The sequence below is a fragment of the Antechinus flavipes genome, chromosome 1 (genome assembly GCF_016432865.1).
Source record: "Antechinus flavipes isolate AdamAnt ecotype Samford, QLD, Australia chromosome 1, AdamAnt_v2, whole genome shotgun sequence".
In the NCBI taxonomy this organism is placed as follows: Eukaryota; Metazoa; Chordata; class Mammalia; order Dasyuromorphia; family Dasyuridae; genus Antechinus; species Antechinus flavipes.
In genome coordinates, this window is record NC_067398.1 from 135,364,820 (window position 1) to 135,388,638 (window position 23,819).

The 23,819-nt window shown below is 35.9% G+C and overlaps 1 protein-coding gene across 1 annotated transcript in view; it reads left to right on the forward strand.

Moving 5' to 3' along the window:
* The first annotated feature begins 253 nt into the window (after nt 1-253).
* Nucleotides 254-23,819, forward strand: part of ITGA2 (integrin subunit alpha 2) — a 142,274-nt gene continuing 118,708 nt past the window's right edge. Inside the window, exon 1 of the mRNA XM_051971141.1 lies at nt 254-587. Coding sequence (XP_051827101.1) covers nt 254-587 — 334 coding nt within the window. The remainder of the gene's footprint in view (nt 588-23,819) is intronic.

The following is a 23,819-nucleotide window of genomic DNA, read 5'->3' on the forward strand; positions in this document are numbered from 1 at the left end:
GGGTCCTGAGCTTGCAAGAGAAAGGGAGGCTTTGAAAATGATTTACAATCATATCACCTGCCTACACCCAGCTTGCCTTCTGCCCTTTTCTGCCTGCACGCTTTTTATGCTTCTCAACTTTTCACTTTTCCCACTCTTCCCTTGATACTTCAATCTTTTTTTTTTTTTTTTTTTTTTTGCAAATGGGAGAGGTTTGGTGGATGGTATTCGAGGCTATATAATAGTTTTAATTAGACTAGTTTCCTGAGTTTAGATGCATTGTTTTTCAAAGAAACTTTCCAGGCTAAGATTGACAGCTGCTACGGCCATTACGGAGCCTGCCCGCCTCCTGTTCCCCGCCTCCAAAGTGGAGGTGCGGGAGTACGGAGGGATGGAAGGAAAGCGCTGTGAGGCAGGCTGCAGCTTGTCCCTTATTCTCAGACTGCCCGCCACCCTACCCCTATCGACCTTTCCTCGCCCCGAGGTCTCCCCGACCCAGGCTGTTGGTTGCTTTGGCAGAGCAACCGGTGACCCACTTGCCTTTTATCTCCTGCCCCCCCAAAGAGAAGTCGCCTTTGCTCTTTCCTTGTCTTTCAGCCGTTCTGTAGGTATTTCCTCCCTGGCATGGATTTGGAAAACCGACTGCTCTTAATCAATGTTAGACAAAAGGGAGTTCTTCCTTCCCCTCTCCTTTCTCCCTATTGTTGATTATATTCAGCTCTGTAAACTCCAGGCGGGAAGAATCGTTCCCACGTTTCTTATGATAAGTAGATAGAACTCAAATAATGGCTATGGTTCTTTTTTTTTTTTTTTAATAACTTTTTATTGACAGAACCCATGCCAGGGTGATTTTTTACATTATCCCTTGCAATCATTTCTGTTCCGATTTTTCCTCTCCCTCCCTCCATCCCCTCCCCCAGATGGCAAGCAGTCCTATACATGTTAAATAGGTCACAGTATATCCTAGATACAATATATGTGTGCAGAACCGAATAGTTCTCTTGTTGCACAGGGAGAATTGGATTCAGAAGGTAGAAATAACCCGGGAAGAAAAACAAAAATGCAAACAGTTTACATTCATTTGCCAGTGTTCTTTTTTTTGGGTGTAGCCGCTTCTGTCCATCATTGATCAATTGAAACTGAATTAGATCTTTTCTTTGTCAAAGACATCCACTTCCATCAGAATATATCCTCATATATTATCGTTGTTGAAGGATATAATGATCTCCTGGTTCTGCTCATTTCACTTAACATCAGTGATACATGTAAGTCTCTCCAAATGGCTATGGTTCTTTGATCTGTAATTCCCTGTTGATGATGGCTTGGGACTGAAAGACCTGATAAGAAAATATAGGAAATTAGCAGGGATGGAGGTAGGGAATGAACTTGAAGTCCATTTTTCCAGGGCAGTTTAGAAAGTTTAGCCACCAGTTAGGGTGTATGTCACCTCATTGAAGTCCAATCCCCTCTTCCTCTTTCTGTATTTGTGTGTGTGTATATGCATTTGTGCATGTAACTATTTAATGTCTCTGTCCCCCTTCCACCACCACCCCTTTCTTTTTCTGTCCTGGAAAAGGAAAATTGTTCTCTGACCTTGAATACCTGGCTAGTGACCTTTGGTGTTTTTTTTTTTTTTTTTTTTTTTTTTTAATAAACAACAAAAGCATCATGGTGCAGTTCTGGTTTTGGGTTAAGGTAGACATTGTGGAAAAGGATTTATGCCAAGGCAGAAGACTCAGGTTTGCACCTCAGCTCTGTAACTCATTACCCTGTGATCTCAGGAAAGTCATTTTCCCCTATGGGGCTCAGTTGCCTTGCCTATAAAATGATGTATTTGGACTAGATGATCTCTGAAGTCCCATCTTGCTCTAAATGTGAGATGCTATGACTTATAGTAGTTTGACTTCCCTATGTCTTTAGATAATTTCTTTAGGACTTAAACTAAATAGGATCCTTTGCCTTGTTATTAAGGGTTTTTCAAATAAGGGTCCTCAGTACACCTTTGAGATTGACAAATTTTACTGATGAAAAATACAATCAAGGGAGTATGGGCATTAGACTTGGAGAGAAATCAACGCTATGTGTAATTGATTAGAATCTTGTGCCTTCCATTAGACTACTGATCTCTACTAGAAGCTCTTTAAATAGAGTTCTGTCCTTTCCTTACTTGAAAACTTGGAAAGGAAGGAGAATGAATGTCTTTTTGGTGCATCACTTACCAGTCCTGATCTAAGATTGTATCAGTGCCTGAAAAAAATTTATAATCTTTAAGTCCTTTATCGTCTTTAGGTTATTTATCAACACTGAAAATCAGCTAAAGGATGTGGGCTGAAAATTTTCAGTGTTTTCCCTTTTCCTAATTGCTTCATCTGAGAAGAAACTTCCGAAACACAAGCTTATTTTCATGGGAGTGTCCTAACTTGTTCTTTCAGGAACTGTGAGACACACCTGAGTGGAATGTATTGCTGCAGGGCCTTAAAAGATACAGCTTTTAGCCTGTGGTTATTAAGATCTACTGAAATACAAACATTTCTTAATTCTGAAAAGATAGAAATGATTTAAAATCATGAAGTGTAAAAAAAAAGTTTCCTTCGTTTTCTGTCATTTGACTCTTCTTAACAAGAAGAGTTGCATATCTGAGAAAGAGAGCTTTAACTTAATTTTAAGACCATGATATGTAAAAACATTTATGGATTAGGGATAACCATGAAGCTTCTTCTTGAATCAGGAAAATGTCTTTGATTCCTTAGTGATCCATGCTAAACATGCAGTGGGAATCAATATGGATCATTGACATCCAGATCTAATCTCCAACTATGAAATCTTGAGATCATTGCCTGAGTAGTAGTAGATAGATCCTTTGAGGAGGAGAACCCTGTTTTCCCCAGAACACCATTAAATGTTGTTAAAGCCGGGGCTAGGCAAAATTATGAATTTGGGAAATTTTCCTACCCAACCTCTCAACTTTCTCCTTTTACAGCTATCTTCTAGCCTTAACCTCATACATTTACTGGCTGTGTGATCTTGAGTAAGTCACTTAACTTATGTTTACCTCAATTATTAACTTAATGCTTCTCTGTTCCTTCTGGCATCACAGAGACTGCTACTTCCATGTCCTGTTCAGAACTGCCTTTTCTGGGAATGTTCTGTGGTTTTCTCTTCCTTTTCCTCTTGCTGCTCTGCTTATAAAAACTCAGTTGCTGGTAACAATTAATAGGGGGAAGAACATTAGACTAGAGAGGTAACTACTAATTTTTTTCCCATTTGAAAATTCCATTTTGAATAAAGACTCTGATTAAGAGTGTGTGTGTGTGTGTGTGTGTGTAGTGTGTGTGTGTGTGTGTGTGTGTGTGTTTGCTTGCCATTTGGCTGGAATGGTACATATTGATCTAAGAGATTCTTCTGGGTAGCATTTTAGTGATCAGTACAAAACGAAGTAAAGAATTTTAGATACTGTAGGGGAGATATTTTTGTTCTGAAGGCCTTTACATTGAAAGTCTAACTCCAAGCATAAAGACTATTTACTTTGCTTACTTATAAGACTGAATGAGGATGTTCCTGAGATAGGAAAGAAAAACGAAACTATATGTAATGTTTAAGGTGGGAGAGAGCATAGAAAAAGCAATAGTAACTAACATTTGAAAACCAGCAATATATAGTATGGAGGAAAGCCATCGCATTTAGAATCCAGTAAACATGAGTTCAAGGCCTGTCTCAGACACATGATGACTGTGGCATTCTAGGCAAGTCATTTAAATTCTTAGTGCCCTTGTAAATTCTCTAAAATCATAATTTGCATAATAGTTGTGATCCACATTTGGTAGAAGGAGTTTGTTGGGAATTCTTTAAACAAGGGTTTCTCAAATATTTTGGTTTCAACACCCATTTGCTCTCCTAAAATTATTGAGGTCCCCAAAGAACTTTTGTTTATGTCTAGCAGTTTATCTACTATACAGCCTAGGGGCTTTAAATTAAAATTATTAAATATTAAAGTTAGTTAATACATCAAAAATAAAATTAATAAAATTAATTTTTAAAATTGAAATTAAATATGAAATTAATTAATGTATTAAAATAGTGTTATGCTGAAAATAGTTTTGATTTTGAGGATCCCTTGATAAGACCTTCATAGGGTCTTAGGAATCCTTATAGATCTCCAGATCACACTTTGAGAATTATACAAAGTTCTTTATACAATGAAATCCTCCCCCCAAAAAAGTGTGTGTGTGTGTGTGTGTGTGTGTGTGTGTGTGTGTGTTTGCATTTGTGCATGTAACTAATTATTTTGGCAAACCTTATCTCATGTGATCCTCACACACTCCTATAAGGTAAAATATGAAAAAATTATCCTCTCTATTTTATAGATGAAGACACTTAGGCTCAAATAGGTTAGTAATCCATGCACAATCACAGAGAGAGTGAGTACCAGAGGCAGGATTCTGACTAATGTCTCTGTTTACTCCAAAATTTGTTTTAATAGTAGCATGTTTAACCATTTTTGGAGTAGGGAAACTGAGATCAAGAAAAATGAAGAGAATTGTTTGAGGTCATTTAGCTTATGGCAAAGATGGGATTCAAGCTCAGCTCTCCTGGTATAGTGCTCTTTCCATAACATAATATGTCTTCTATTCACTATCACCACAAAGACAAAATTGTGGAGGTCATTTTTCAACCCTTTCAGGTGTCCAGTTCTCTGAAACTTTTTTCTTCTTTTAAATTTATTTAAATAAAAAATAGGAAAAAATGCCACATGCATAGCAGAGTATGAGAGGATTCAAAATATAAAGCAATATATTTCCATTTAAAGAAAGTTTATATGATAAACACTAAACATTGTGTTTAGAGTTGTCCATCTTTTCCTTGCTTTTGTGTAGATTTCCTTTGGTTCTTTGCTGTGAATTTTTTCCATTTTTCTTTTTTCCCTCTTCCTTCTCCCCTCCCAAAGTTAACAAAGTTAAATGTGAATATATACACATATGTACACACATATATAAACATACAAATATATGCACACATAAACATGTATATTTATAATCATACACAAATATATACACACATACATATAAACATTCAAATATATGTATACATAAACATGTATATCTATAATCACATGCATATATATACACACACATATCTTTCCAGTTATTATTAGAAGGACTGAAATCTAAGAATGCTTCAAAGAACTAGGTTGTATCAGCTAATGAAGAGAGAGAGAGGAGAGAGAATTTGAGAGAGAGAGAGAGAGAGAGAGAGAGAGATTTGTATATGTGTTTGTATTGTCCATAAAGTATAGAAAATAGCTAGTAAGATGGAAATTTTTTTCAATATAAAATTATAATATGTTTGCAGTTATTTGCATTTAAATGCATTTTCACAATAGGAAAGATGACCATAAACTATTTTCTAAATGTATGTCATTTGATAGGCCTTCTATATTAAGTTGTGGAGAAGGTGCTGACTTGTATTGGTAGAGGAAATTTTCCTATAAGTAGTGAAATCATAGGTCCCCATTCCTTCAGGTGACTATTAAATGATTTACCAGGAAGGACGGCTTCAATCTCTACTACTGCACTGAAGTTGGTCTCTGCAAGATTATCAGTGTCCTCCCAATTGCCAAATTCTTATCCTTGTCTTCATCCTTGTCTTCATCCTTGAACTTTTCGTAGCCTTTGATACTTTTGCCTAACCTCTCCTTCTTGTTGTTCATCATTTCTTCTTCTCTTTCACTGGTTCCTTTTCTTCATCTCGTCCTCCCAAGAGTGGGACATTTCCTCCATTTCTAATCCCCTCCCCCCTTTTCTCATTCTGCAATTACTTTTGTTGAGCTCATCCCCTCCCATGATTTTAATTATGACTTCTCTGAAGATGACTCAAATTCGGCTCATCAATCCTTTTCTCTGTCTTTATTGCCAACTTTGCATTCCCAAATGCCTGTTGGTCATCTCCACCTAGCTGCTCTTAAACCTCAACCTTAAGACTCCTAAATTGAACTGTCATTATCTTCCTCTGTGGGGGAAAAAAAGTATTCCTTTCTTTGGACTTCCCTATTTAAGCCATTTTCCTAGTATTCAAGCTTGGAACTTTCAAGTTGTCTTGTATTCTTTCTTTTCCTTCTCTTGCTACCTTCATTTACTTGATAAATTTGGCTGATTCTGTACTAGGAATATCATTTGGCTCTGTCTTCTTTCTGTTACTATTTGCCTTGACCTGTTTTGTGCTTTCTTTGTTTTCGACATGTGTGGTTGTAGTAGCCTACTAAATGGTGCTGACTTACCTATTTTCTTCCTTTTCCAATCCATCTTTCACAGCATGACCAAAATATTCTCAAGTTTAATCAGATTGTTGTCATCTATTCACAAAAAAACCCCTTTCAATGGATCGTATTTCAAGGACCTATGATTTTGTCAGAATGGGTGCTCCATCCATTGATGCAAGTCATATTAGCAGAGAGTCTTTTAGAAGTTGCTAGATAATAGGTAAAGAGATGGAAGGGACCTTGAAGACCATTTAATCCTAATTTTCCATTTTACAGATAACAGAATTGTCTCTCTGAGTGGTTAAGTAAATTACCTCATATCCTTACTAAATGCCAGAGCAGGGATTTGAACCCAGATCGTCTATTTCACTCTATCTCTGATGACAAATCTCTTGAGTTTCACTAAGTTGTCACATAAAAGATATGCCATTTCATAACACTGATGAAATTACAGTTCTGATTAAATAAAAGGAGGTCATAGTATTTAGAATAATGAATGTCATAGTTTCACTGTACTTTTTTTTCTGTAGAGACTACATTTGGAGTATTATGTTTCAGTCCTGAGTTCAAATATAACCTCAGACGCTAGCTGTGTGACCTTGGGCAAGTCATTTAATCCTGTTTGCCTCAGTTTCCTCATCTGTAAAACAAGCTGGAGAAGGAAAGGGCAAATCATTCCAATATCTCTGCCACAAAAATCCCAAATGGGGTAATGAAGTGTGGGACAAGAATAAAAAAACAACTGAACAACAAATTCTCTTCCCATGCTTCTCCCCACTCCAGTTATTTTTTCATTTATTACATCATTTGTTAGCAGTAGTAACATATTTAAATGTTTATAGAGGACTTTACAATTTACACAGTTTTACTCACAACATTCTTGCGATGTAAACAGTGTTAGTATTATAAATAGGAACAATGTTTTAAGAAATATTTACTATGGTGGTTCTCCATGTTATTAATATATTTCCTGAGCTAAAGGATGATACAATTCAGCAACAATAGTGATCATAGCTGGCATTTATTTATACATTTTTTTAAATATTGCAAAATGCCTTCATGCCTTATTTTACTTAATCCTCACCCTGTACTATATGAAGGAGCAAACTGAAATGAGGAGAGGTTAAATGACTTATCTAGGGTCCCATATCTAGTAGGACCAGAGGCTGGATTTGAATTCAGTTCATCCTGATTCTGAGTCTAACACTATTCATCCTGTACTGTGTAAGTCACATATACTCCATTTTAACATAAAGTACAATTTTTACTTTTAGAAGTTTTAAATGACCAATTTTTAAAAAAGAAAATACATAAGTTGTGATGCATCATCTATTTATCTCAATAGAAACAGGCTCAGTTGTCAGTTTTAGAAGAATGATTTCATTGCATTTTGCCCAAACAAAGCCATTCTAGTTGGCAGAAGCTCCACATTCTCCCAGTTGTCATTTTCAGTTACTCATTTAAAGGTAGCCTTTGTTTTTCTTTGTTCAGGCTTGATCTCATTTCCATGGTTACTTTATAGAAATGCAGACAGAACACAAGCTGGACTCATTTCAGAGCAGTTCAGGCTACACCATTTCAACACATTTTCCATTTATCTTTGGGTCCTAACCTGAAACACTCCCTTTAAGCCTAGTGTGTGTTCATCTGGTAGGATTTCAGCTCTGCAGTCTTTAGTTTTGGGTTATTCAAGTCAAGATTTTCCCAGTCAGGATTCTGAAGATTTTTTTTCCAGGCAGAACCCCCAATGGAAATAGCTTGCTGCAACATATAGGCATTTTAAGATATGTATCTATGGAATTTTGTTTGTGGGTGAGGGAGAAAGAAAAGAGGGAGGAGACAGAAGAGGAAGTCACACAGCCAAAGATTTTTTTTTCTAGAAAAGACTAAAAATAGCAAACTTTGTTTATGATCTGTGTATCAAAAGAGTGGATAGCTGAATTTATTAAATTAAATATTCTTTCTAAATAAAATCTTAATAGCCAAAATTGAAAGATGACAGACTATAATTCTTGAATATATATTATTTTTGTTTTATTATTATGGTTTTATTTGGGAGTTGAAGGAGAGAGAGCATGCTGAAGCAGCTAGAATATTATAGTCTCTGAATTAGAAAGTCCTGAGTTAGATACATACTAGTTGGGTGACAATGGAGAAGCCTCATTTAACTCTCTAATCAATAAATAGGCATTCATTAAGCAACTATTCTGTGCCTGGCACTGTGTTAGGTGCTGAGTGTACAAAAACAAAACAATCTCTTTTCTTTAAAAAAGAAACTGAGTGGAAAATAGCATAGAATAACACTGATAAGCTAGGTTGAAAATAACTATGGGGAACATAAAGCATCAGGCAAAATATATTTTAACATATGGGCAGTAAGTCACGAAAGGTTTTGGATTAAGATTATTTTGTCAATTGTGTGAAGGATGAATAGGAGAGGGAAAAGCATTAGAGATATATTTCAAGACCCTGAAGTTGTAGTTTAGGGTGCATGGATACTTAGATTTTCCACAAAAAGAATTATCTAAACTCATGAAATCATAGCTCTGGACAACCTATTTTTGCCTTCCCCTTCCCCCCCCCAAAAAAAATGGAAAATTATTGCTTAGGTTAATCTGTATTTGATATAATAGTGGTTTGTTCATCTAATTGTTTTTTCAGGTTCATCAGAAGCTGTTTTAGCTCCTTATGATAGTAGAGACCCTATTGATTAAATGCTTTTTTATAATTATTCAAGTAATAGTGCAAATATCTAAAATGACAGATTTCTGAGCTACTGCCAAGGGAAGAAAGATTTTGAGAGAGTTGTAATAGTTCTATTCATTTGCTACATTTAAAAGCATTCTTGTCCCAAAGAACTGACTTTACCTTGAAGTTCCTTATCTCTAAGTATGTTCAGTCTAACTCCATTGCCAGTCATATTTCTGCTTATTTTTTCAGAGTTTCTCCAGCTGACTTTAAAGTGCTTCTAATGATTTATGATTACTGACTTTATCCACTCCAGTGACTCTAGTTATCACCTGTATGTAGATGATAGCCAAAACTTTATTGGCAATTCTGACTTCTCTCAGCTCTGGTTATAAATTCCCAACTGCCTATTGAATATTTGCCTGGCTGTCCTGGCAACTCAAACATAACATGCCCCAAACTGAATTTATCATTTCTTACCTTTCAAACCTTCCAAAAATAGAAAAAAAAAACTGCTTTCCCTCTTGATTTCCATCTGTTGAAGAGTGGTGCCTCCATTCTGTCAGTCACCCAAATTTAAAACTTTATTTATTGTTGAATCTTCTGTTTCTCTTGCTCATTATGTCGCTATTGATTCTACCCCTTGGATATCTCCTTTCCTTCACTATTCATCATATTTTGCAATCAATCTCCCTGCCTCTGGCCTCTTCTCTTTTCTATTAATCCTTTGCATAGTTAATCAAAATAATCCGCTAAAACCTTGAGCGATAACCTATTGCTTATATGTTAAAATGCAAATCTTTTTGCTTTAGGCCACCTTTAGTTTATCTTTAACCTAGTTTATTAGTTTTACTGTACACTAAAGTCATTCATTCAATTTATTTTTTAAAAGAATAGATTTTTATTGCTTTTATTGAAATTTAGCTCACTTACATTTCCCACTATATTCTTCTCCTGATTTCTCTGGGAAAGTCATTACAATAAAAAAGAACAAGAAAAAATAATTAGCAAAACTAATCAATATATCCAAAACATTTTGAAGTTGTAGAGAGTATTTCACACTTATGGGTTCCTATAGAGTGGGAAGGAGATGTCTTCCCATACCTCTTCGTTTTGATCAAGTCTAGTTAGTATAATTTTGCAACATTAAGTAATGATTATTTACATTGCTATAGTCATTGTGCATCTTCCTTTTCTGTCTACACTTTACATTAGTTTGTATGTCTTTCCATTTATCATGTTGGCCATTTCTTATTTCAGTATTTTCATACTTTTATGTCCCATGGTTGCTTTAGCTGATCTCCAATTGATGGGTATCTACTTTCTTTTTGTTACCATGAAAAGTGTGTACTACCAGTATTTTATGTATATGTATTTTTCTTTGTGTCATTGATCTCTTTGGAATACATGCCTGTCAATGGATTCTCTGGGTAAAAGGATATGGACAATTTAGCTTATTTCTTTGTCATATATTTATTTTCAATCAAACTGCACTCTCTGATTTTTGATCACTTCCTATGCTTTTTGTATTATCATATGTTATTTTCTGATCTTTGATTTTTGTGAGGTAAGTGTTTTTTTTTTTTTTTAATCACTCACAAGCTGCTGAATGAAGCTGGAAGAAATCACTAGCGATTTATGCTGTTTAATCTAAATTGGTATTCACTTCAGCAAGGCAGTCCTTTTACTTCTCCATAATTGATACTGTGTTGCAGGGGTCCTCAAACTACGGCCTGTGGGCCAGATGTAGCAGCTGAGGACATATATCCCCCTCACCCAGGGCTATGAAGTGTCTTTATTTAAAGGCCTACAAAATAAAGTTTTTGTTTTTACTATAGTCCAGCCCTCCAACAGTCTGAGGGACAGTGAACTGGCCCCCTGTTAAAAAGGTTTGAGGACCCCTGCGATTGCAATTTCCAAATAGGCTCTTTCAACTCTTCTTCCTCCCTTCTCTCTCTCACCATAATTTCAATCATCATCTCTTCCCTCATTCCTCAACTGAGGACTTCTCTTCATAATTTTTGACAGAATTTAGACTATTTACTATAAACTCTGATCAAAACTCTCAAGGCTAACACCTTTAAATGTAATTTTGATCTCATCTCTTTCTCTTTCTTCCAGCAGTTTACCCCTACATTCACCTTTTTCTGTCTTTGGTTTCTATCTAATTATTATTTCCTGTCCTATTTTCTGTAGCTTACAAATGTGTCCATATCCCTTCTGTCCTGGAAAATAACCGACCAACCAACCAACATAACATAACATCCCCTCAAGCTATGATGCTGTAATCTCATTTCCCTCTCACAGACAAATTCCTCACTAGGATCCATAACAGAGGAAATCCATCATTACTTCAACTTTTTCTTCTCTTGTTCTCTTTTCAACCCTTTGTAATCTGGTTTCCATTCAAACAAAACTATTCCATGCAAAATTTTTGAAGTTTTTTTCCATTGGAAAATCTTATGGCCTTTTCTCAATTTTCATCTATCATTGTATCTCCACTTCTTCACTTTTATTGAACATTTTTATCACTTGTTGAACATTATCTCTTCCCATATGCAGTCTCTGCTCTGTATAATATAATAAAATGCTTAACTGCTTTTTCCACTCATTTATTTGTGGCATTGATTATTTTTTGTTCTTTTCCTACCAGTATATCCATTCCTACCTAGTCTTCTCTGCTTGGTAATGATCTATATTCCACCTCTAATTGGAGGATATTCTTCAAGGCTATTTTCTGTGATTGCTTCTCTCTATATACTCTTTTGGTAAGTACATCAACTCTCTTTGGTTCCATTATCATTTGTACATATACGACTCCCAAATCTACATATCTTTACTAAATTTTTCTCCAGAGATTTAATTCCACACTAATAATTCTGCCTTGATCATTTCAATCTGGATTTCCCATAGCAATCTTTTACTCAAAAATAGCTCATTACCTTTCCCTGAAAAAAAAAAAAAAACATTTTTCTTCTGACCTTGTTTATTCTCTAGAAAATACTACTATCTCCCCCATTTCCCAGGATATAAGGAGATTCTTGAATTCACTCTTTCTCACCATTCATATCCAATGAGTTGCCAACTTGTCAATATTATTTCTATAATTTCTCTTACATTCATTCCCTTCTTTCTATTCAGTGGGACATCACTCTAGTTCATGCTCTCTTCTTTTCCTTGGACTCTTTTGAAAAATATTTAATTAAAATCTTCTGTTTTCATATCACCTAAATTTATCCCTTTGCCCCATAATATAACTGTATTTTATAACAAAGATTAAAAAAGAACAAGAAAGTTAAATAGCAACCCATCCAATATATTGATAAAAATCAGTTATTGTATGCATTGTTTCATTCTTGTAGACCTCTCACTTTGGCAAATAAGCAGGGATAAGTGTCTTCTCTCATTATTTCTTTGAGGTCAAGTTTATTTTTTCTAATTTTGTAACAAATATTTTTTTAGTTATTTGGGGATTGTTCTTTCCCTTTTCATTATCATAGAGATATAGTGTATATTGTTTTTTTCAGTTCTGCTTATGTTACTTTGTATCAGTTCATTTAAGTCTTGTCATGCTTTTCAGTAGCCATCATGTTCATTGCAATGTCCACATTACTATTACCATACACTCCTGTGCCACAGTTTATTTAGCTTTGCCCTTTATATGGGCACATATTTTAAATTCTGCTATGAATGTTTTGGTTTGTATATAAGCACTCTTTTCCCTCTCTCTTCTTTTCTTTTTCTTCTTTCTTTTCTTTTCTTTTCTTTTTTTTTTTTTTTTGGTGATTGACACCATTCTTCATATATTTATCAAAGTACTTGGGTCTCACCAAGTCACTTTACTACTCAGCATGCTTCAATCTCTCTATTGTTTAGGGTTAAAGAAAAGTGCCTATTTAGAATATAAATTAATCCATTAAAACCTAATTTCAGCCTACTTTTTGAATTTATTAACTATGAGTTCCTTAATACCAACTATGATTCAATTACATTGACTCCTTGTTTTTCCTGCACTTACGGCACTCTATTTTTTAATCTTTTTTTTTGTACACAATGCCAACAGATAGATCATATATATATAATATATTTATATATTATAAATGTATGTGTTTATGAATGTATATTGTGCAATGTGTGTGTGTATGCAGGTGGGCATTTATCTACAGTTCTCTTCCAATAGAATGTAAGTCTCCTTAGGGCAAAGACTTTCTCTTATATTTACGTAAAGCCTATCTTAGTGTCTAGTATTGAATAGGTGCAAAATTGTTGATTTGTTGGTTGAGTTCTAATTTTTCCTTCAAAATCCAACTTAGGTGCCACTATTGAAGGACTTCTGTAGTCCTTCTTTTATTTTTCCAGCCAAAAGACTTCTGCATGTATGTATAGATAAACATAACTATATCTCTATCTATCTATCTCCTTTGTAAGATATGTAATATATAAATACAAATGCATAAATATAAGTTGTTGAGAGAATGGGGAAATAGCAGCTAACAAGTTCAACCTCATCTAACATTTGAAGATAATATTTAATATAAACTTTGAAGGAAATTAGGGTATCTAAAAGACCATTCAATTACCTGTAATCCCCCAGCTACTCTTCTAATCCAAATCTCCAACTGTGATTAGTTATACCTTCCATTTCTACTTAGATTTCAGTTAATAAGTGTTTGCTGAAAGATGACTGTTCGCAGCCATGGTTCCCTTATCATTGTCATCAGTATCTGTCTTGTCTCATATATAATTTTGCTTATGAACTTCCAGAAGACAGTGAAAATATATATTGTTCTTTGTAACTCTTGATAGATCCTCAGTACCTAAAACAGAATACCTATGGAATAAATGTTGTCAAGGAAATTCTGCTTTGTTGAGTTGATTTTTACTTGTTGTGATAGATACTGTGTTGAATATTCACTAAATACCTGAGAGAGATTGGAAGAATTGTTACTTGTATCCACATAATTTAATACTGTAACTGGCACATGGAAGGTGCAAGAATAAATTTTACTGGATTAACTTGGAGTTGGATTTAAATCCAAGAATATCTTCATTCTGGTTCTTACCTTTAGTTAGGTGACCCTTGAAAAGTTATTTAACCTCATTGCTGTAAGTCTTTCTAGGATAATGATTTTTAACTTAAGGTATATGAACTTTAATTTTTTTTTAGCTATTTCAATTTAATTACTTTATTTTGCATCCTATATATTTTGTTTTGCCAACTTCTCAAAACATTAGTCTATAAGCTTTATCAGACTTCAAAAGTTGTCCATGTCCAAAAAAAGTTAAGAACTCTTCACTAAGAATAAAATAAGAATATTAGTAGTAGAGTGCTGATCTGTATTGGTAGAGGAAGTTTTCTTTTCTGGGAGTTCTCTATGCCAATGAAATAGCTGGTTCAGTCATTTTCTACTGTTAAGTATCTACTGAAACAGAGCATGTATGTACTTGCTGTTCATTAAGTAGATCCTCACATGGTGACATGCAATGCTATTTACTGATCAGAATGATAACTGGTTGAGAAAAGTAATGATCTCTACAAGTTTAAGTACCTTGTCATACAGCAGTTGTTGATGGGTGATAGCACATAGTAGGCTTAATAAATACTCATTGACTAATTGGTTGTGTAAAAAGGAATATACCGCTTCACATGAGAAAAAAAGTATAGGAATTATTTTGGAAGCAAAAAAGAAATTTTTATAGATGTTTATTGTCAACAAAACAACCAAATATATATAAAGAAATATTATAGTATTCCCATACAGAATTCTTAGTTTCCAATAAGGCAGAATCAGATGTATTAATAGACAACAAAAGACAACAAATATATAAAGAAAACACTCTGCCTTCACTTGCAGATTTGATTATAACCCCTATGATTCTTGTTTTCTTCTCATCAGCTTTGGTCAGTCTCTATCTCTCTCTCTCTCTCTCTCACTTGATATATACATACATACATGCATATGCTCCTGGTTCTGATTTGTTCTATATTTCTTCATATAAATCTTTCCATATTATCATGTATATAGATGTATATATAATTTTTAATATCTCATAATTTATTCAGTCACCTTATAATTTTTTGATACATAGGTGAGATCCAATTATTTTGCTTTCATCAATAGAGAACTCACATTTTTGTCGCAGTTAAATCCCACTTCCGTTCTTGTGCTTCTCATTTTGAACTTTTAAAAAAGTGTAATAACAGAAAAGATATATATTGTAGAATTTAATAACATCTAGTAACTGCTTTAAGTATATGTCATTTATAACTATATATTTTTTCTAACCTTTTTTAGCTATGTCTTTGGTCTTTGAGCTTGAAGACAATGATGTTGAAACTAATACTTCCTGTGGTTATGAATGGGTTCAAAAGATCTTGATATGACCTGTGCCACTTTCCACATCATTATACATATATTATAGTATTATACAAAGACAAGCGTCTATTTGAAGAAACTTTGGTTTCTTTAAATGGTTTGAGGTTCTCCTTTCTTTACTATCATAGTCAGCAGATGACTGATGCTGTTTCCTGTTTACAAATCTTCTTGGGGGGTCCCACTTACTTTGTCATTCTTGTATCTAACATGCCTGGAAAAGGATGACTTTGATGGTCTCAAATAGAGTTGTTTTTTCCTAGCTGATTGCACAGTCATTGCTTTCTCTCATAGCTGGGGATTGGACAAGTCAATAGGAATTTGATTTGTATTTTATTATCTCCTTATGGGCCTGTGAAGATGTTAAAGGTATAATCCCCCTAAAATGAACTGAATAAATTGACTTGTTGGAAGAAATAATTTGTCTTTTAAATACTGGTAAGCACTTACGAAATACAATAATAACTGACCTAGCATGACCAACAGATTTATAAAATTGTTCATAGGCAAAGACAGTTTCATGAGGTTAAAGAAGAATACTTATCTTTGTTATAACAGAAGTATCCAATGTACCCAGTCTTCTGAAAACAAGTTATTTAGATCAATAACAGTAGAAAAAATGAGTTTAACCATTTCATACTTTATATGATTGGATTTGCATCTACCACAAGACCTTCTATGATTTCATTTGCATTTTATGATTCGATAGAAATGTTTGAAAGCACAGTATGCTTCACATAACCAGGTATATTACTTCTTCAATACTCCATGGATTTGCCTTCTCCATGATGTGGGTATTTCCTTTCGCTATGGATGCATATGAACTCATCCATACCTGCCCATCCTCTATCATTCTTGTTTTCTCTTAAGTTTCCATAGTGGGTCAATCCAAGGTTATCAACCTGTCTTGTATTCATTCCCTCCTGGTCAGGGTACACATGGAGCTCATAATGTATCTATTGGCTATCCCTTGCACTTGTTATATGACTAACCCCAAAGTGTATATATATTTTAGGTACAAACGGACTACCAGTATTTCAGACATACAATTTCAGTGATGTCAGTTAAATCTTTCAAAAATAAATGAATTATGGCACAGGAATGACCTTTGACAAGAATCAGTAGAATGTAAAGGACTACAAACATTAAAATTAAATTAAAGATTTTCTACTCAGAAACATCAAAAGAAAAATTTACTTATTAATATTTATTCATTAATGAATTAGGTAATAAGATAAAATAAGGAATACGAATTTTTCTTAAGTACACTTGATCTTAATAACTGTTGATGATGGAAGGAAGAAAGTTAGCTTTCTAGTGTCCTAGGTTGGCCCATGTAAGTAACAGCCATCTGTTGAAGGTTCCATGTACTACCAAGGAGAAGAGAACTGAAAAGTTCTGAAAGTTTCTTTAAAAATCTTGAGTATAGGACTAAGCTAATCAAGTGTGCAAAGTGCCAGACCATAAGTCAGGAAGACTTCTCTTTCTGAGTTCAAATTTGGCCTGGGACACTTAATTGTTATTTAGCCCTGGGTAAGTCACTTAACTCTGTCTTAGTTCCCTTATTTTCAAAATGAGCTGGGGAAGGAAATGGTAAACTACTGTAGTATTTTTGTCAATAAAACCCCAGAATCACAAATAGTTGAACATGATTGAAACAACCAAACAACAACAATATTTTTCCATTTACATTATTATAGTCTTTATGTATATTGTTTTCTTGGTTTGCTTGCTTCATTTTTATCAATTCATATATATGCTCCTCAGTTTTCATCATATTCATTGTTTTTGACAGTTAAGTAACATTGTATTCCTGTGCCGTAATTCATTTAACCATTCACCATTTAGTGGTAATCTATATTTCCAATTCTTTTCCATTACAAAAAAAAAAAAAAAATTACTATGAATAAGAAAATGTGATGACTGTGTATTTAAAATCAGCTGGAGTCAGGAATTCAGGTTAAGGGAAAAATTTTCAATCTTTATTCTCAGTAGAGGCAAGGGGGGATTGCAATAGCAATATGGGGAAGAGGGATTGTGATAGCAATATGGGCAGCTGCGACAGGAAGTCAGCTAGCAGAGGGGGATCAGAGATGAAAGGCCGACGCAATAGCAATGCGAGCAGCTGTGTCAAGACGCCAGTCAGCAGTCTCTCCTTCTGCTTCCCTCTCCACTCCCTTGCCTCCACCCACCAAAAATGTCATTTCCTATACAACACATCAGGACTTGCACAAAGAGTGGGCGGGGGCCGTTCTTTCTCCAAGCATATATATTAATGGAGTATGGTCCAATTACTATTTAGCCTCATATTCTTGGGACCTCAGTGCATCAACTCAAGCCTCAGCCCATTACATCTCCTGCTTTCTTTTGTTTTAGAACACAGGTGATCACACCCTCCCTGACTTCTCAGGAAAGGAGGTGAAAGCACCGAAAAGGGAGATGATCACAACCCCCCTGACTTCTCAGGAAGGGAGGTGAAAGCACTAAAAAGGAGATAATCACGCCCTCCCTGACATCTCATGAAGGGAGATGAAAAGCACCAAAGGGAAGTGGGGGTTGCTAGCAGGTTTCTGGGCTGAAGGGTCCTTTATGCACAAACCCATCAGCATGGGAGGTATTACACAAGCACACAGCAATAATGCAGAGGCTATTAGTGATGACTCTCCCCACAGTCAGTGCAGGCTTGATGTGGTGTAACAGACATGAATTGTACACACAAGTAATGGTATAACAAACAATATAAATCAACATGGTGTTGTAAAAGATTGCCAGAAGTCCTAGAAGGAGAGTATGTAAACAGCAGTCACACATACACCTTCTTCAGCAGCCAAGAGATAGTCCAAAACCAATCTATTGTCCATTGCTTCACATATCAGGGAATCCAATGATCCCCCCAAGTTTTTGAAGTCCTGCAAAAGTATTTTTATATGTAAGGGAATCCACTGATTACAGCAGATTTTGAAGTCCTGTAAGAGTCTTATCATTTCTCAGAAAATCCAATGATTCCTGAGGGCTTTCAAGTCCTACAACAATCTTATCATGTCTCACAGAATCCAATGATTCCTGAGGGTTTTGAAATCCAACAATTTTCTATGTCCATGAGTCAAACGCCATAACTGCCATGCTCTTTCAATGGTGAGCACAATCAGCAACAGAACCACCCGATATTTCTTGGGTCTTCTCCTTCATTTCAAGGGTCTGCTCCGTCTCTCTGCGATGGACAAGGCGAATATGACTCATTAGCACTAATCTGATTCCTTCTGCTCCATAAATAAATAATTTAAAAATTACAAGCAAAAAATACAAGCAAACCCTCTTCCCCAAGTAGTTAACCTATCTGGTCCCTTCCATTCACCACTTTCTGGATCTCTTCACATCACCTAGTGATTATCTAGATAGTGGAGCTGTTTGCACTGGACACTGCCCTGCTGTGTTAAAAGGCCTGTAACCTCCCCAACTGTAATCCTGATTGCTTTTCTGTTGGTTGATGACATTAGAGTCCTTAATTTCTAAAGACTCTCTGGGTGTAACCTCAGTTGCTATCATGCTCCACCTATCTTTTGATTGAAACCTTGGAGCTGGGCCCTGCCTCTCATTTCTCTGGGTCAGTCTACATTCAGAGGCCCAGTGAAAGCCTCGGTTACATTTTGGATATGGGGTTTTGGGTTTTATTCTCTCACCCTGTCTTCTCATTCTATCTCAATATCTACAATGAGCTCTCAAATGTCCAACTTTTCCACACTGAAAGCATCTACAGGTTTCTCTAGAATTCCTTTGCCAAGAAGGACCCTGTCTTTCCATATTCAATATAGTTTGAGTATAATAAGCATTTGTGCCCACTGTGTTACAGCACCTTATGCTCTCCTCTAAAGGAGCATCCTTGTGCAGTCCTTGTATAATTCTTCTGCAAACCTCATTAGCATTTTCCTTAGCAAGTTGCCTTATCAAAATGTCTGTTACTGCATTTTCCCCATTTGTTCTTGTGATAACTGTCTGCAAACATCCCACAAAGTCAGCAAAGGTTCATTTGGCCCTTATGTTATTTTTGTGAAGGCCCCACCCTTGTCATCTTTATTGTGGAGAGAAGCCCACGCTTTGATAGCATTAGCAGCAATCTGCTCATATGCTGCTATAGAATAATTAATCTGTATTGTGGCATCTGCATAGGGACCTACACCTGTTAGTAGGTCACAGGTGATTGCAGCATGAACTCCACTTTGACTATTTTGTTGGGCATGTATCCTACAGAGCTCACTATATTCAGAAAGCCACAAGTAGTTTTGTCCAGGTTCTAGGCATATCCTTGCTATAGATTTCCAGTCATTAGGGGTCAAGATTTCAAAAGCCAAATTCTGTAATAACATCTTAACATAAGCTGATGTAGCCCCCATAAAGAGTGCAAGCCTTTTTCAGGTCTTTGAGGATTTCTATCTCAAAAGGAGTGTATCTTCCACTTTCTTGACTTGAAGAATTAAACTGTTGAATTACAGGAAAAATGTGGTGTTGAAATTCTGATACATTTCTCCCTTCCTCTTTGGCCTTAATTAGTCCCTTTTGCAATCTAGTCATAGGAGCGGCTGGATGCTGGGGGGGAGGTGCTGATGCTGTCACTGCCCTCCCCCCATTACCCTTCCTCCCTCCATCCCAGAGGGTGGAGTTGATGGAGGGGAGTCAATTACCTTAGGTGGGGCTGAAGCTGCCTCAGATTCACCACAACCTTGAGCCTTACTTAAGTCTCCATGCCCTGTGGGGATATGGTCATTAATCTGTTCATTGTCTTCCTTTTTTATCTCAGGCTTCCCCATTTGGCTATTCCTAGAGTTTTTTTCCTTTTCTTCTAGAACTTATACAATATCTTAAGGCCAATTGTATTGTATTGTATAAATAGAATGCCTTGATGGAAATTGAGTGAGGACCGTTTTCATTGTAATATGCAGAGAGCTGTTGTCCAATCAAAGTCCAATTATCTGGAGAGATTTGCTCTTCCTCTAAGAACCAAGGGGAGGTGCGTTTGAATGTACCAAAAAGTCTAGCTGTCTGTTCCCAAGTTATAAGTAGCCCTTGATCTTCTATCCGCTTAGTCTATTATACTCACCTAAGTTCCTGGTCACTGGAGACTTCTTCAGTGAACGTAGAGTCCTTGGGCCCCATGTTGGGCGCCAAATGTGATGACCGCATATTTAAAATCAGCTGGAGTTAGGAATTCAGGTTAAGGGAAAAATCTTCAATCTTTATTCTCAGTAGAGGTGAGGAGGGATTGCGATAGCAATATGGGCAAGAAGGATTGTGATAGCAATATGGGCAGCTGCGACAGGAAGCCAGCTAGCAGAGGGGGATCAGAGATGAAGGGCTGATGTGATAGCACTGCGAGCAGCTGTGTCAAGACGCCAGCCAGCAGTCTCTCCTTCTGCTTCCCTCTCCACTCCCTTGCCTCCACCCACCAAAAATGTCATTTCCTGTACAACACATCAGGACTTGCACAAAGAGTGGGCGGGGGCCGTTCTTTCTCCAAGCATATATATTAATAGAGTATGGTCCAATTACTATTTAGGCTTATGTGCTTGGGACCTCAGTGCATCAACTCAAGCCTCAGCCTATTACAAGAAAATGCAAGGCAATGGGCTTTTATTAAATGTTTGGACATTAATAAACTATATTCTGGATACTATGCTATGAGCTGGGGATGCAAATACGAGAAAAAGGAAAGATAGTTTCTACTCTCAAGGAGTTTGCTTTCTAATGGGGAAAGAAAACTGTTATGAGCCAGAACTTGAAACAAGGTGTTAACTCAATAGAATTTATAGAAACAATGTTTATGCTTACACCTTTGAGAGTTCACACATTAGCTCACACATTAGTTAACAAGTTTGGGAGATTCACAAGTCAGTATTCAGTATGAGATTCACAAAGTTTACACCTCCCATAATCCCACTCTCAGAGGAGGAGTCAACCTTTGAGTTTACACCTCTAAAAGAGCATAAAATGAGGTGAGTCAGTGGAGGAGTCAGCTGGGGAGATAGAGAACCAGAATTTAGTCGGGAGATTCAGAACTAGAGATTCAGAGAGAGCTGGAGGCTGAAACTGACAAGCTGCAAGAGTTCTTGGAACCAAGGAGGGAGATAGGCCTCTAAGAAAACTAACCGGGCTATTTGGGAAGAGACAATAAAGGATTTTATCACCCTGTATTTGAGGTGATTATTACTTGGAATTGAACCTAACGCTGCCTCCAGTAACCTCCCTGAGAAACCTGCTCCCAGAGAACCATCATATTATACAAATAAGAGAACACCACAGAAAACATAAAAAGAGAGGTAAGAATGGAACATAATGCAGAAAGTAGAGGCAGGGGAATGATGACCAGGATTAGAGAGAGTAAAAAGCACAAATGGGAGAGGAATGAACTATTTTTGGCCTGCGTCTTGCCCCAAAATGGAGATCTTAAAAGGCATTTACCAATGGGAGAAGTGGGTCTGTATGGAGAAAGTATGTTTCAGGGTAAGCATTATTTCAGCAATAATTTTGACCAACAATTACTATCTCATTTAACTTTCATAGAGACGCTGGATTTAGCAGCATTGCGTAGAAAGAATACAAACACTACTTTTTATTGAGGACACCACCATCCTCTCAATTGCTAATGCTCCCAATATTGAGGCTATCTTTGACTCCTCTTTTGCACTCCTTACACATGTCTACTTTGTGGCTAAGTCTTGGTATTTCTACCTTCACATCATCTCTCAGATATAGTCGCTTCTCTCCAATTCACATGGCCATTTCTCTGGTTCAGATTCTCCTCACTTCACACTTGAACACTAAATGCCTTTTATTAAGTAACTGAGAGAGGAGTTACTACTTTTGTACCAATAAATGCTTGTTAACTAATTGATTGAAAGAGACTATGAATATCAAGGGGCTCCCCTTAATAATAGAGTAGGTCCAGCTTTTTAAAAGCTAGTTCCTGAATAATTTCAAAATATTAGTCTGGGTTTCTGGAAACGTCTACCTTCACTTAATCATAATAATCATTTGTCCATTTGCCTCTCTGTCCGTCCATCCATTCATGCATCCATCCATCCTATTCATTCCCTCATTAATTTTAAAAAGCATTTATTAAGCTCCTATTTTAAACTAGACCTGTGCTAAGCTTGGTTAGGGCATAAGAGGAAGACAAATAATTGGAAAAATAAGATAAACCCATGAAGTAGTATATGTCAATAGTATAGTGGCAAAATGAGTGTGGTTAACAATGAGAATTATTTGAGATCAGAGAAGAGGAAGATCAGTGGGACCTAAAAATGCTTGGAAAAAACTTGCATTAAAACTTAATAGAAGACTTCTCTGGAAATCCTGAGATCTTATGGAAAAAATATTAAGTCAGTTTATTTCCAGTTATTTTTTCCAGTTTCTATGAATTTACTGTGAAAAATACATTGTTTAAAAGATTGATCAGCAAAGTACATGCAAATTACTAGGTAACTGCACAAATGTTATTTTGAGAGAGCAGGATTTCTTTTTTTCATGTAGAAGGAATTTAGAAATCAAGGAAAGAAAAATGGAAAAATAAAAAGTGAATCCATGAGATGGTGTTTTTTATATTTCTTCCAGTAAGAGTTGAGCTTTGAGTCCCTGTCCAAAATTCCTTCTGCCATATTTCACTGTCTCCTTCAGCTGTTTGGAGACTGTATTAAGCTGCCAAGGGACAGCTCACTATTGAAAATCATTGAGGAAAATAAAATCATTTATTTTTAGGAAATACTTGTTATAATAAATGAATTTAAGAAACAATTATTGTGGGCATTTTGAGTTTTTTGTTGTCAACATGGTAGAGTTTGATATTTCTAAGTTTCCTTAGCTTATCATCAACTTAGATTTTTGACCTTATCTCCTACTATTCCCTAAATATCTTATTTTCCAGCTGAACTGGACTACTCATCATTCTCCAGATGTGTTCAATGCCATTCTTAGGACAGAAATTGTACTTTTCCCAGCATACTGGTTTGCTTATACTATTTCTTCTGTCTAAAACGATAGCTCCACCTATGAAATTCCTACCTATTCTTGGAGGCCCAATTAATCTTGTCACCTGTTTTAGGAAGTTTCACTTTCCTGAGCACTTACTTTGCCTTCACATTCTGCTTTGTACTATGCCCTCACTAGATTGAAGTTCCCAAGAAGTAGTGAACTATGTTTATTTGTCAATGTATTCTCTTAGCACAGCTGCTTCCTCATACCTAGAAATAAAAAAAAAAAAAAAAAAGGATTTTGAAGTTGTCTGATTACATAAATGTATAGGAAAGTATTAAGAGAGTTCTTTGGGCTGACTGAGAAGGAAAAAAAAATCATTACCAATTACAGAAGGTTCTGTTCTGGGAAAAACTTATTGGAGAGAATGGCTTTTAAGTTTTGCTTTTCAGTCCAGACCTAAGTGCTGGAACAAGGATATTTCAACCTATCAGTCATTGACAAATATGTGACCATTCTATGTTTTTTTCTACTGAGATCTGCTGTGGGAAAAGAACAAC